Source organism: Cavia porcellus, unplaced genomic scaffold (assembly GCF_034190915.1).
Source record: "Cavia porcellus strain 051 isolate PalLab524CR breed Dunkin Hartley unplaced genomic scaffold, mCavPor4.1 scaffold_21, whole genome shotgun sequence".
Taxonomy (NCBI): Eukaryota; Metazoa; Chordata; class Mammalia; order Rodentia; family Caviidae; genus Cavia; species Cavia porcellus.
This window is the reverse complement of record NW_026947504.1, coordinates 63,612,620-63,626,389: the sequence shown is the minus strand read 5'-3', so window position 1 is coordinate 63,626,389 and position 13,770 is coordinate 63,612,620. Positions and strand designations below refer to the sequence as shown.

At 34.0% G+C, this 13,770-nt stretch overlaps 1 protein-coding gene across 6 annotated transcripts in view; it reads right to left on the bottom strand.

Moving 5' to 3' along the window:
* Rb1 (RB transcriptional corepressor 1) overlaps positions 1-13,770 on the bottom strand; it is a 193,152-nt gene that overhangs the window by 89,681 nt on the left and 89,701 nt on the right. For all 6 annotated transcript variants that reach the window (XR_010041829.1, XM_063232783.1, XM_063232780.1 and 3 more), the window contains 3 exons: positions 8,082-8,197; positions 3,730-3,849; positions 408-446 (listed from right to left, as the gene is read on the bottom strand). Coding sequence is in view for 5 of the 6 variants with exons in the window: in XM_063232780.1 (XP_063088850.1) it covers positions 408-446; positions 3,730-3,849; positions 8,082-8,197 (275 nt within the window). In the remaining variant the exon portion in view is untranslated. The remainder of the gene's footprint in view (positions 1-407; positions 447-3,729; positions 3,850-8,081; positions 8,198-13,770) is intronic.

The following is a 13,770-nucleotide window of genomic DNA, read 5'->3' as shown; positions in this document are numbered from 1 at the left end:
AGAAAATCTCTGGAGCTCTACATGAGTATACTGTTATGGAATGGACTATACATTTTTTAAAATTTGGCAATTTTAAGGTAATTCTTTATATTTATTCTTACACAAAATTAATGCTCTGGGTCTTGTAATAACATGTCTGTGACAGACTCTCAATAAAGAATTAATCAACTGGTTGCATTTCCCACAGTTGCTAATAATTTGTCACTGAATCCAGTTCCACCACATTTGTTCTTCTTTGTTGTGCAGGTCACGTATTTCTTTATAAGATAAAGATCTGATATAGGACTTTATGGCCTTAATCTATGAAATGGCTTGTTAACATCAATACAGTAATTCTAATGTTATCCTTATATTGAGATTATTCCAGAAAAAACTTTTAAAAAGTAAGAACATTCTGTGCTACTTACGAACTGCTGGGTTGTGTCAAATATATAAGTTCACATGTCCTAAAAGGGAAAAATTATTTTATGAACATTATGATTTTAAAAAATATTTCCATAATATAAAATTCACAACAATTTTATCAAACTTCATTCATCTCAAGAAATGTACATTTCAGCCAGGCATGGTGGCACATGCTTATAATCCTGGCACTTGGGAGGCTGTGGCAAGAAGATTGCCATGAGTTCAAGGCCAGCCTGTACTACATAGCAAAACTGCCTCAAAAAAAAAAAAATGTGCGCATTTTAAAAACAAAAACATGTACAGCATTGTGAAGCAGAGTTAAAACACATTTCTCTAATATATAACATTTCACCTCATTGTCATATCAAGTTATAAAAAGATTCCACAGGTTCACTCAATATACATGTCCTAACTGGTGATTTGGTATAACCTTGCATCACATCATAACTAATGACTAATTAGTAATTATATACATTCATAAAGTTTATCCTACAGTAAACACACTTTGGTATCAGAGGTAATCATCTAATAACTCTTTAGAACAAGGTACATATAAGGCAGAACATCCATTATTGTATTTTTTTTCTTTTTTTGGTACCGGAATCAAACTTAGGACCTCGTGCTTGCCAGGCAGGAGTTTATGCCACTAAGCTAAAGCCCCAGCCCTGTATTTATTTAATTACTTAATTTATTTATTTGCTATAAACTTCTCGATGCTCAGACTGATATACAATTTTATATTCCTAATAATTATCTTACAGCCAGGTACTGACAGTTCATGCCTGTTGTGATTTGGTAAATAATTTGCAATAAAACAGTTCATAGTGTAGGTTCTTTAAAGTATACAATGCATTATAGAGGTACTATTATCAACTTGATTTATACATTAGAAAAGTAAGCACTAAAATTAGGTAACTCACTTATCCACAATCATCCAGCTACATGTTAGGAGCCCAGATTACAATTCAAATCTGACTCAAGACTGTATTTTCTTCTCTGTTAAACCTTTCCTTAGATTCTACTGTTTGGTAAGGCATCATATTCTTTTTGGAAAGTTTTTTGGGATCTCTAATCTTGTATCCTATCTAAACCTAGTACCCTATTTACTAACCTGGAAACATCGTTGCATGCCTTTGAGAAAAAACAGGCAGTAGAATGTAGGAAGATCTTGAGCTTTTCAGATTGTCCATAGATTTTTTTACACATTCAGATTTCAATATGCAATAGTTGCAATTATTTAACTTTTGTTTCTTATGTTATTATCTGAATTTTCTATCATCTAGGTAATTCTCATAATGCTTTTCTCCCTACACTTCCTGACTGCCTATACTACTACTAATATAGACACAAAATATCTAATAAATATAATAAATACATATAAGATCTTACCATGGATCTGAACATAAAAAGAATATTGGCTTACTTACTTATCAGTGCTCTGTTCATTGAAAAAAGGAATACTACCTAAAAACAAATGGACTATGAAGTCCACAATTACCTGTTCAAACATCTCTTTCTAACCCTTCCTTAGCGTCCAGAAGAATCAAACACAACTCATCAGAAGACACCATGACTAAAGAAAAAGGTAAAATGTAATCTGCTAAAACCAAAGCAGATTGCTCATCTTAGACAACACAGAAAATAACCCAGAAGTATTCAATTAAAATTATTGTGGTAGGAAAAAAGAAAAAACAAGGACTAAACTCAAATCACACCCAGTCCCAAAATTCTATATCTAGAAATGACCTAATAACTGTATGTTTTAGTACTAATCTGTAAAAAAATATAATTTTCTTTACAATTTGCTTAAAAAGATTTTTGCTTACTTTCTGACAAAAGTAATACAAGCTCCTTAGGAAAAAACCCCTGCATTTTTGGAAAACTTTTTTCCAATCATTTTATTCTATGCATTAGTGGTCTGAGTTTTTTCCTCACACACAGTCATCACCATAGCATATCTGTTTTATTTATTTAATGCTAGAAACACTTTTCTATACTCATTAACATTTACTTTATATTTACATAATTTTATGTTTAATTAAATTTATAGTACATTTTTTAACTTCAACTGTGAATTAATAGGTAGTTTCTAATTTTGGAAGGCCTAAATAATAAGAAATAACTAAAGCTTTTTATACTTGGGATCATATTCTTATGATAAGCTCCCTCCTATGAATTTAAGGGTTATAAGCAAATTTAAAGGGCTTCTGCCAATTTAAAGAATCACCATGATTAGTTAAACTTCAAAAAGATAAAAATTCTGTAAATAATCTCATCAACTTGATGGAAAACAGTACACTAAAAGAAGAAACATTTTAAAACATAAAAATTGATTATCTCTGGAACTGAAATTTTGGCTGATTATTTAAAACTTTCTATAATTTCTAAATATTCTATAGTTAGTTTATATTTCTTATGAAAATTACTTATGTATTATATTTGATAATTTAAAATTTTTCCTTTTTTCCTGTGCAGAAATAAAATCTACCTTCCTCAAAAAAGAACAAAAATAAATAAACCTAAGAAAAGACGTTCTTTCAAAACCCTGAGGCTTTCTGTCTACTTCTCTCATCTCCTCATCAGACAGCTGAAACTTTAGTCATACACCAACCAAGAAAAGGGAAAGAAAAATTGTCCAGATATATGCTTCTGGGAAGATGCCTCTTTCCAGCTTTGTCTTCATTCTCATTTTCTCCAGCATATCTAAGGACATGCTATCCACCCACTTACCATTCTACAACTAACTGCTTTTTTAGGTAAAGCATCATTTTTTATACGTGTGTACTCATATGAAATGAACCCCAAAACATAGCAACAGGCACATGTCATGTCAAGAACAAAAACACTTGGGTTAGGAAACCAAAGTTTGGATGAAAAATGTATTTCAAAACTTAATTCAAATTTATTCATTATTCTCCTATTAATAGTAATGATGTAATCACCTCTAGAACTCCAGTGGAAACACAAAGTCACAAACTATTAGTACAAATAACATACATCTTCCATTACCAAAATGTATTTCTTTCAAACTAAATAATGCCATGGATAGAGTTAAAATTTAGATCACTATTCAGAATTAGAAGTCTCTAGACAAATAAGAATGAAATGAGAACTAAGTTTTTAAGTTTATAGAAATAACAGTAAAACAATTAATTTTGGAGGAAGCATTCAGAATGCACTCAAGTGGATAAATAGGATAAACTGTAAGAAAATCTAAGAGACAATAGTAATTTTACTAAATATATAACAGTTCCAAGATGATATCAAACTCCAAACAGTGACATGAAAAATCAGGTTAAAACAATACTAAAAGTCTTACTTTACCTTTCTAATTTGCTGTATAGTGCACACAAAACATTGTACTTCTTCAATAGTCTTGACATAGCATTATCAACTTTGGTACTGGTATCAATTTCCTTCACTAAATCAAAGAATTTATAGACACTACAAAGGAAAAGAATAACAAAAGTGAAACAGTAAAAAAGTGAAACAATAAATTTTTAAAATTTATTTTCAAAACACAGGCATTTAATTTGAAAGATTATATCAAATCATTATCATGTCCTTGGGAAGGAAGTATTTATTGCAGTTTGCTAAAATTCTAAAAGAAAAAAATCTATGTATCCATCTACACTGCTGAATTTGCTTATAGCTCTAATAGTCTTTTGGTAGAGTTCTATGTAAAATACAATTTCATCTGCAAATAGTGATGATTTAACTTCTTCCTTTCCTATCCTTATTCATTTTATTTCTCTCTCTTGGCTAATTTCTCTAGCTAATATTTCCAGAACTACAATGAATAGGAGCAGTGATAGTGGACATCTTTGTCCTGTTCCTGATTTAAGAGTGAAAGCTTTCAGTTTTTGTCCATTGGGTATGTAGGCTGTTGGTTTGTCATAGACAATTTTAATCAGATTGAAGGAAAGGCCATCTATTGTAATATTCTTTAGGGTTTTTATCATAAATAGGTGATGGACTTTATCAAAAGTTTTTCTGTATCTATTGAGATGATCATATGATTTCTGTCTTTGGCTCAGTTGATATGGTGTATTAGGTTTATTGATTTGCGTATGTCGAACCATCCCTGCATTCCTAGACTTGGTCAGAATGCATAATCTTCTTGATGATTAGCTGCATTCTGTTTGCTAGAATCTTACTGAGGATTTCTGCATTTGCGTTCATTAGAGAGATTGGTCTGTAGTTCTCTTGGTTGGCTCTTTCTCTGGTTTTGGTATCAGAGTAATAATACTTGCCTCCAGGAATAAATTGGGGAGAACTGTTTTCTTTTCAATTTCTTTAAAGAGTCTGAGGTCCACTGATATTAAATCTGCTCCAAATTTCTTGTAGAAATCAGCTGTGAATCCATTCAGGACCTGGGATTTTCTTTGTTGAAAAGCTTTTAATTATGTTTTCAATTTTGTTAACTGATATGCTTATATAAGTACATGAATGCAACTTCAGACTCTACTTCTTAAGACACATAAATTGGATATGCATGTGTAAATATCACATTGTCACCCTAATGTAAAAACCTGACAAAATACGATTCAAAATGTACAATAGATAGTGTAAAAGTGAAAGGAGAAGAAACTGCTCAAAAGAAAAGAACTGGGATGGGGAAAAGGAGAAAAGAAAGAAAGGAAAATATATGTGTATATATACACAAATAAACAACTATACTACTAATCTCTATTAGTTCATCAAAAAGAACAGTTTGCACTTTGATTATTTTTTCATGCCTATATCTTGTAACTGAGCAATTAAATTACTTTGAAGACAATGATTTGTAATATATTAACAATTAACATTATTTTGTTTTGAAATTCTGTAACATTGTTTTTAATTTTATTTTAAACTTTAAAAACTACGCACTTTAATCTATATCCATTATCCACATATCTATATTACATCAATTTATGACTGAGCACATAAGAAGGGTCATGAAAGGTCACCTACACTGACTGCTAAATCTATTTGTGGAGTTGTTAACTTCATTTTTAACTGATACATTAAAACGCATATCAATGGGGTACCACATGATGTTTCAAGAAATGTATATACTATATAATAATGTAAACATATCTATCACTTTAAAAATTTATCACTTTTGTTTTGTTTCATGTTTCTGGTACTAGAAATCAAAATCACAACCTTGCGCTTGCCAGGCAGGCCCTATGCCACTGAGCTATATCCCGGTCCCATTTATCACTTCTTTATGGCCAAAGTATTCAAAATCTTTTCTGCTAGCTTTCTGAATCTTTTCTTCTACCTTTTTGTATCACAGTATAAAATCACTATTAAGAGTCACTCTGTGTTTGTAGGCTTAAAAAACAATGAGTTTCTAGAAAGATTCAATCCCAGCACTGCAAAAAAAAAAAACAAAAAAAAACAAAAGACAAAACAAATTTTTAAAACATAAGTTTGTATCCATTTATTTCATTCCAATACAAATCACGCGGTTCACGCTAGTGTTTCCCTTTCTGCAGCTGTAACTCTTCTCAAAACTACCTGCTACCCGATGCGGACGTTCTCCTTCCCCGTCTCCCCGTCTGGACTCCGTGCCTCTTCGGGTAGACCTCTTCCTCACCCTCCTATGGTTCTGACCCCCACAGTGCGCAGCTCTCCTCATCTGCCTTGCACCGTGATTCCCTATCTAACTGCCCACGTCTCCTGCTTGATCTCCTGGCACTTCACCCGGAGCAGCCCACGTTAGGACAATCCCACTCCGGCTTCTCTGGGCCTCGTGGCATTCCCATGCCACAGATGCACACACTGACATTCTTTGCCCCACAAACAGATTCAGGATTCAATTAATGGGGAAAGGAGAAAGGAAAGAAGATCAAACATTTTAAATTGTTTAAATAACTATTCTAAGTCATTCATTATTGTTTTTCTTCTTAAAAACAATGTTTGAGACATCCATACATACACTTTCTGTTAGGGTATTAAAAATTGCAATCTCCAGGTACATTTGATACTATAATTTCTAATCAAGTTTGAGTAAGGAATTACCAAAGCAGCTAAATGGACCAAATATTACTAGTCACTGAACCCATTTAAAGGCTGTCCAGTAAAGCCAGGTACAGAGGCACGAGCCTTTAGATGTAACACTCTGGAGGCTGAGAAAGAGGGTTCTTTGATTTCAGGAGTTTGAAAAAAGTCTGGGAAACACAGGGAAATCTTTCCATAAAGTAAGACAGAAAAGAACCAAAAAAAAAAAAAAAGTTATTAAAAGTTTCCATTGCATAAACTGAGCACAGAGGCACATGTCTGTAATTCCTTCTACTTGGGAGACCAAGGCAGAAGGATCAAAAGTTCACCCACCCTGGGTAATTTAGCAAGATCTTATCTTGAAATAAAATTAACAGGGCTGGGGTTTTAGCACAGTGGTAGAGCACTTGCCTTACACGTAGGAGATTCTGGGTTCAATTCCCAGTTATGAAGAAAAAAAGAAAGTTCCCATTACATGAAATGGATGGGGACAGTCATAATAAGTCATGTGGAAAAGCAAATAAAAGAGGTAGAAATGCTACAGGATAGAGAAGATCAGGGCATTGACCAGAAAAAAGAAATGAGTAAATAAACACAGTGCAGAGGGAAAGCAAACTCAACTGCAGAATAGCATTTATTAAAGAATCACTCTTGCTTTATACGGTACACGGTAACATCTGTCAGAGTATCATGACAGCTGTGCACTGCCAATAACAGAGCCTTCTTCTGTATGTAACTTAAGGGAAAAAAGCAAGAAAGGGACAGAGGAGGGAATTAGTGCCTGTGGTCTATGAACTATTTATATTACTGATAGACTTTTTTGGTAAATTATATCTACACATTTTATTTAAAAGTAAAAAGAAAATTATAAAAACACAACAATTTTATGTAATTTAAATAAAACATCAGTTAGGTTGAATTCTAGAGGGCTTTATTCAAGTAAAAACAAAACAATCACCTATCTAGTAAAATTATTTGTTATTCTGTTTTGTAAACATGCTGCATGGGAATGACCAGAAGTCCTGGAAGGTTTTGTAAGATAAAGTTCATGAATTACTAGACGCAAAACAGTACATTCTTTCAAGACTTAAAAGATCAATAAAACATTTAAATTACTATTGAGTCAACTATTATGGTGGATATACTACAAATAATTGTAATTGGGCTAGGGAGTTAGCAGCAGCATAAGCAGTATAAGCACTTGCCTGGCAAGTGCAAGGTTGTGAGTTCAATCCCTGGTACCACACCCACACACAAAAATGTAATTATAATACCTACTACATTAAAATCCTAAATTTTAATAAATCTTACCTAAACTCCTTTATAACAGACCCACGCTAATTTTATTAAGATTTTAATATATAAGCCTACTTTATAAATCCTTGATCTCTGATACAGTTTATCAACAGTTATCATTAAGACAATCTACAAATGAATACTAACAGATAAAAATTTTCCCAGGGGGAAAAAAATTTTCCCAGGATACAAACTATTACATTTTTAAGAAGTACAGCATAAATTAACTTAGAGCTCCATAAGAGAATGACAACTCATTGTTTGACCCAAGTCTTTTATATTTTATTTAATTTTAGCATCTCTCACTAATTTCCTAAAGTCTGTGAAGAGAAAAGTCATAAAGTACTTTTCTTTAATAGAAGAGGCCTAATTTATACAAGAAATCTTACCTGGTTTCTATGTTTTTCTGCAGCTCAGTAAAAGTGAATGGCATCTCATCTAGGTCAACAGCTGCAATAAAGATACAGATTCCCCATAGTTCCTTTTTCTTTTGAATATAATCTTTCTGTAAACAATAATAAAAAAGGTCAAATATTTCATTATCTCCTTCATACATTGACATTGCAGAGTGTGCCCTAGCTGGATGGGCTGCTGTCTGTGAACTCTACAATCGATAACCTGTACAGGAAAGCCCCTAAGAGACCCTCACACTATGCAATGGTTTTTTGATCACTGTAGGATTTGTGCTAATTTGATATGGAAATAATTGTACCTGCCTAGAGAGAACAATGACTAAGAACAAAGATCTTCTCTGCTTCAGTTTCTCAGAACTCAGATTGAGAAATTCTCTTACACTGAAGACAGTAAGTTGGGAGAGGAGAAAAAATGGCAGCTTGCTAGGAAGCTGGATAGAGAATCTCTAGGAGGAAAACAGTCCAGATGCCAGAATTTGACAGCATGGAGAGGGCCAGACGATTGGATAACGATTCTTATTAACCAAGGAGGAAACCAAAGGGAAAAATAAAATTAGGAAGAGGAAGGAAAAGTGCAGTGGAGGGCTGAAGCCCGACACTCTTACTGAGACTCGTTCTGTGCTGGGCTGGGCACGCCCTGGAGTCGGACAATCCAAAGCCGTGCGGAGGTTGCAGCTGTGGATAACGAGAGCCAGTGAGTCCCGGGCCCTAGATGGGAGGACACGGTGCAGGTGGAGTGGAGCCAAGGAAGACAGCTTTACTGGCTCTCGGTGAGTACTGGATATTGGGTCTCAGGGCCCCGCAGAGCAGCCAGAGCCACCTGGCCACGCGGAGGAGGCCACAGAGAGGACCATACACCTGGGCACCGAAGCCAGGCACCGCGCAGTTTTCTGTAGAGGCAGGATGCTGATCTAGATGTGGAAAAACCACATCAAGCTAAAATCTACCTCTGCAGAGGAAGGAAAAACACGAGTGGAGGGCTGGAGCCCTACGCCGTGCTGTGCTGGGAGCGCCCTGGAGTCAGGTGATTCAAGGTCCAGCTGAAGCCCATAACAAGAATTGTTGAGTCCTGAGCCTTTGGCAGGAGGATGCAGCACAGCATGGAGTGAAGCCAAGGAAGAGAAACCTTTGGTGAAGAATACAAACAAAATCTAGAATACATGAAACAGATCCAAAGAGACTACCGGGAAACTAAAAACTCCATTGAGAGCTGGCAAAATGCCTTGACAGAAACTAAAGTTAGCCTTTCGAAACTTGAAGAGAGATTTATGATGTATGATTGTGAAAGAAAAGATCTCTTAAAAACAACAAGGAACCAGGAAGAAACAATTCAAAGGCTATAAAATGACAGAAGGATTTATAACTTAAGAATAAAAAACATGAGCAAAGAAGCAGGACTAACCACAAATGAACTAAAAGAATATTCACAGATATAATTAAGGAAAACTTCCCAAGCATAGGAAAAAGAAATGATATCCAGATAAAACAGGCATACAGAACTCCAGCCACCTACAACCAAAACAGATCTACACTCAGACATATAATAATCAAGATTCCAGAAATCCACCATAAGAATTAAAAGCAGCCAGAGAAAAGCAGCAGATCACCAGTAAAGGAAAAATTATCATAATAATGACAGACTTATCAACACAAACTCTCAAATTGAGAAGAGCCTGAGGAGAAATAGTCCAATCCCTGAAAGAAATTAACCTCCAACCAAGGCTGAAGTACCTGGAAAAACTCACTCTCAAAATTGATGAAGAAACAAGATACTTCCACGACAAGGAGGAACTGTGGGAGTTCATGGCCACCAACATAACCCTACAGAAAATACTGAAGGCTATTCCAGAGAGAGGAAAAAACACCAGGATTCCACCAACAGTGGCAGAGAGGCCTCGGTGAATGGGACAGACAGTGGAATGAAGGAGCAAAGTGGACCAATAATAGCAGAAATATAGAACAGCAGAGATGAGGCCGAGATGGTAAGCTATAATTACAGATAGCCCTGATATACTAACAGAAAAGAAACACAGGCACAGTAGATTAGGAGGCAGGATCCATCGAGATGCTCTGAATAGGAAATACACTCAACCTGAAAGAGGGTTAATAAACTGAGCGTCAAAGATGAGAAAACAATGCTATATGTGACAGGAAACCAGAAAGAAATAGGGACAGCTTGTCTAGCAGCCCCAGATAGATTGGAAAGCTATGACACTTTTGTGCAGTGTAGAACTACACAGCTGGAAGGAAGGAAAACCTTGTGACTTTAGTAAGTAAAGGAGTACAGCTCAAGATCAAGCTCAGGGGTAAAAAGGTTTAGCAACATTCAGATAGATAACAGGTTGACCCCCCCCCAATCTAAAAACTAAAGGAGCTAGTGGAACCCGAAATATATAAAGCACCCTGAGAAAGGGAAAGGGGAGGAATTGCCTAAAAAAGGAAGGCAGAGGACACTGTTAATAGTGTATCAAGATTTAAAAGTCAAAGTAGTCTTATCGCTCTGTTTAGTTTGATTATATTTTGTTCAGGTCTGTCTACTCAGATTTGAGGGCACAGATAGCTAACCCAAAAATAGCAGGTTATACCACGGTAATTATCCTTAATTTCCTATTAACTTAAACTGAAACCCTGTATTACTTACATTGTCTTACTATGACCGATCTTATTTGAAGCTGGTTTGTTAGATTGCTGTTTTGCCTTGACTAATTTTATTCGAATCTGGTATGCTTGATAGTATCAAGTCTAAGAGTAGAGGCAACTACTCTGAAGACAACAAAATGTAAAAGATACCCACTCCGGTTTTGATTATTAACTGCTTTCAAGTCCTACAATGTCTTCAAAGTTATGTTTTTATTAAAATAGCTATGTAATACTATGCTTACCTATACAATGCCTGATGATGTGGACAATTCTATTGAAAATAACAAGAGAAAACATAGTGACTACTGTAGATCACCTAATAATTTGGTTTTATATGTCTTTTTCATTTCATGTTTTTCTAGGAATTTATTTTATTGTCTTGTTTTGATCTGTTTTTCCCCATAATACAGAAAGGATAGATATACATGTAGAGATTCACACATGGGAAGAATTTCTAAACTATTTATGGAACAGATTATATAATACACAATGTAATGAACAGATACTCTGAAGAAGAGACACTAAGAAGCCCAATGCTAATTCTGTAGGATTATGATATAAAATCTAGCAATACCATCATTCACTGTTCAGAGTGATATTAGTCTAGTCTCGTGTTCAATTTCAGCGTACATAAAAATAAAGACAGGTACTACAAAGAGACTGAGCAACATTATGGTAGTCATTATTGACTTCCCCAAAATCAGGTCTTGAAGACCTAAAAAGCCTTCATCATCTTGTAATGATTTGATTAGTTCTATAATATTCAGTATATATTCAATGTGGGTGAAAATGGGGACAACTATTTGGAAGAAAACTGAAGAAAATAAGATAGTGAAGATCTCCAGTGGACTTGCTTTGAAATTTGTCTTTCTTTAAATTGTTTTCTTATGAACTGTTTTGTTCTATTTTGTTATGTTTAACCTTACCATCTTTAAGATAAAAAATAAGTGTGTAGGACTGATAACCATATTACAGTTTTTGTTGGATCATTGAGCAGAACTGTTTGCAGTGTCATTATTTGAATGTCACTTTGTATGCTTTAATTTTGTAACTTCAACAACTATTTTTAAGATGACAATATATAACTTATCAACTAGTGATTTCTGGGTTTTTTTTTTCAAATTCTATATTATTTCTACCCTTTTTTTCTCTTTAAATAAAAAAAGAAAAAATCATTCAAACATTGACTATTATATTCAAAATGTATTCATGTGATTTTTTTATTCAGCATAACAAAATACATGTATTTTTAAATTGTTATATTGGTTTGTACTTAAAATATTTTATTCTACATTAATAAACATTTAAATTTTAATTGTAACTTTAAAAAATTAAAAGATCAGAAATTTAAATTTAGTCAATTCTTCAAAATACTTTCTTTTTCAATAATCCAGTGTCCTCAAAGCCACACTAAGAGACTTAAGAATTTCTAATATAACTTTTTTTAAAAAAAAAGACAAGCCTATTTCCTTACTTGATTATCCTTCCTTTGCTCAAATTTGTTCATTCTTTCATCAACTTGTTTATTCAAATATATTCTAACCTGTATCATTCTTATGTCTTCGTCCCCTTAGTGTCTTAATTATAAAAATACAAATAACACATACCTCATTTTATAAGATACATAAGATTATATTTATGAAGCCTTTAGAATAGTGTCCGGCATTTACTTAGTACTCAATAAGGCTATCTTTACTTTTTCCTCAACAATATATACTGTCTTTTAAATACATATATACATACTGTAAAGTTTGGATTATACCAAGCTTAAAACAAAAGAAATGTCAAATTTTCTAATGGTCTACTAAATAACTGGCACCATTAGCTTACTCTTGACTGAAGACAACACTAGAGCTGAGAAGAAAACGTGTGATAAAATTTTACATTGTTTTGAAATCAATTATAGAGAAAAAGTATGTGATTTAATTTTACAAAGTTATGAAATATCAATTATATATGAGCTTTAGCATAAAGCAAGAGATTCAGTGAGACCCTGTCTCAAAATAAAAGCTGTAGGGGCTAGGATGGTGTAGACAGGCCCTGCATTCAATCCACAGTACTCCAAAGAAAAGAAGTTCTATAGCTTAATGGTGGATTACGAGGGTAAATGTATGTGTCAAAATGTACTTTTTTTTGGTATGAGGAATCAAACTTACAACCTCATGCTTGCCAGGCAGGTGCTGTGCCTCTGAGCTATATTCCCAGCCCTGTCAAAATGTATTAAACCATGCACTTAAAACTGACGTATTTCTGTACATGCAAATTATACCTCAATGAATTTATTCCAAAGCTGTATTACATAGTATTTCTGAAATGCAACATACAAGGTAAATACTTCTTCACTGTTACGATGAACTGCTAAATCTGTACTTTAGTAAAATAAATAAATATCAGTCTTTATGTATTTATATTAATACAGCCAGTTTTTCAGGAACTAAGATGTAAAAGGTTATTGATATGTGTGATGAATAACTCTCAACGCCCATAATTTTTGAATTTTTATATTTACTTCTTATCATATTACCTTGGCTTGCTTCTCTGCCCTCAAGTTATTATCTGTTGAATGTTTCTGCTCTCAATACATCTACTTATAACAAGTTCAGGCTTTTTTTCTTTCCCTAACCTTTAAAGGTTGGGAAATGGTACATCATGTAGTACTTTTATACAAAACTTTAGTATGTTGTTTAATCATTTTTTAAACAGTTTTATTAGGACACAGACCAAACAATTTAACACAACATTACAACCAATCAGCTAAGGGTTCTTTGCTGAGATTGGATAAAAACCACAATTAGGCAAACTGTATCTCTCTTAATGTTAATTAGCCCTGAGCTTTGGATGCCAGTGGCAACAGCTCCTAGAGTTAGGACTCTACCACTCACCTCCACCACTCACCAGCCACTGTCAACCCTCAGAGAACTACATAAAGACTACAGATGGTGGCTTCCAGCAGTTCTCTATTGCTCTCCATATTCTCTGGTTGATAGCCTCCTGCAATATTTCCAGCCTAGCTGTCAGCCATTTT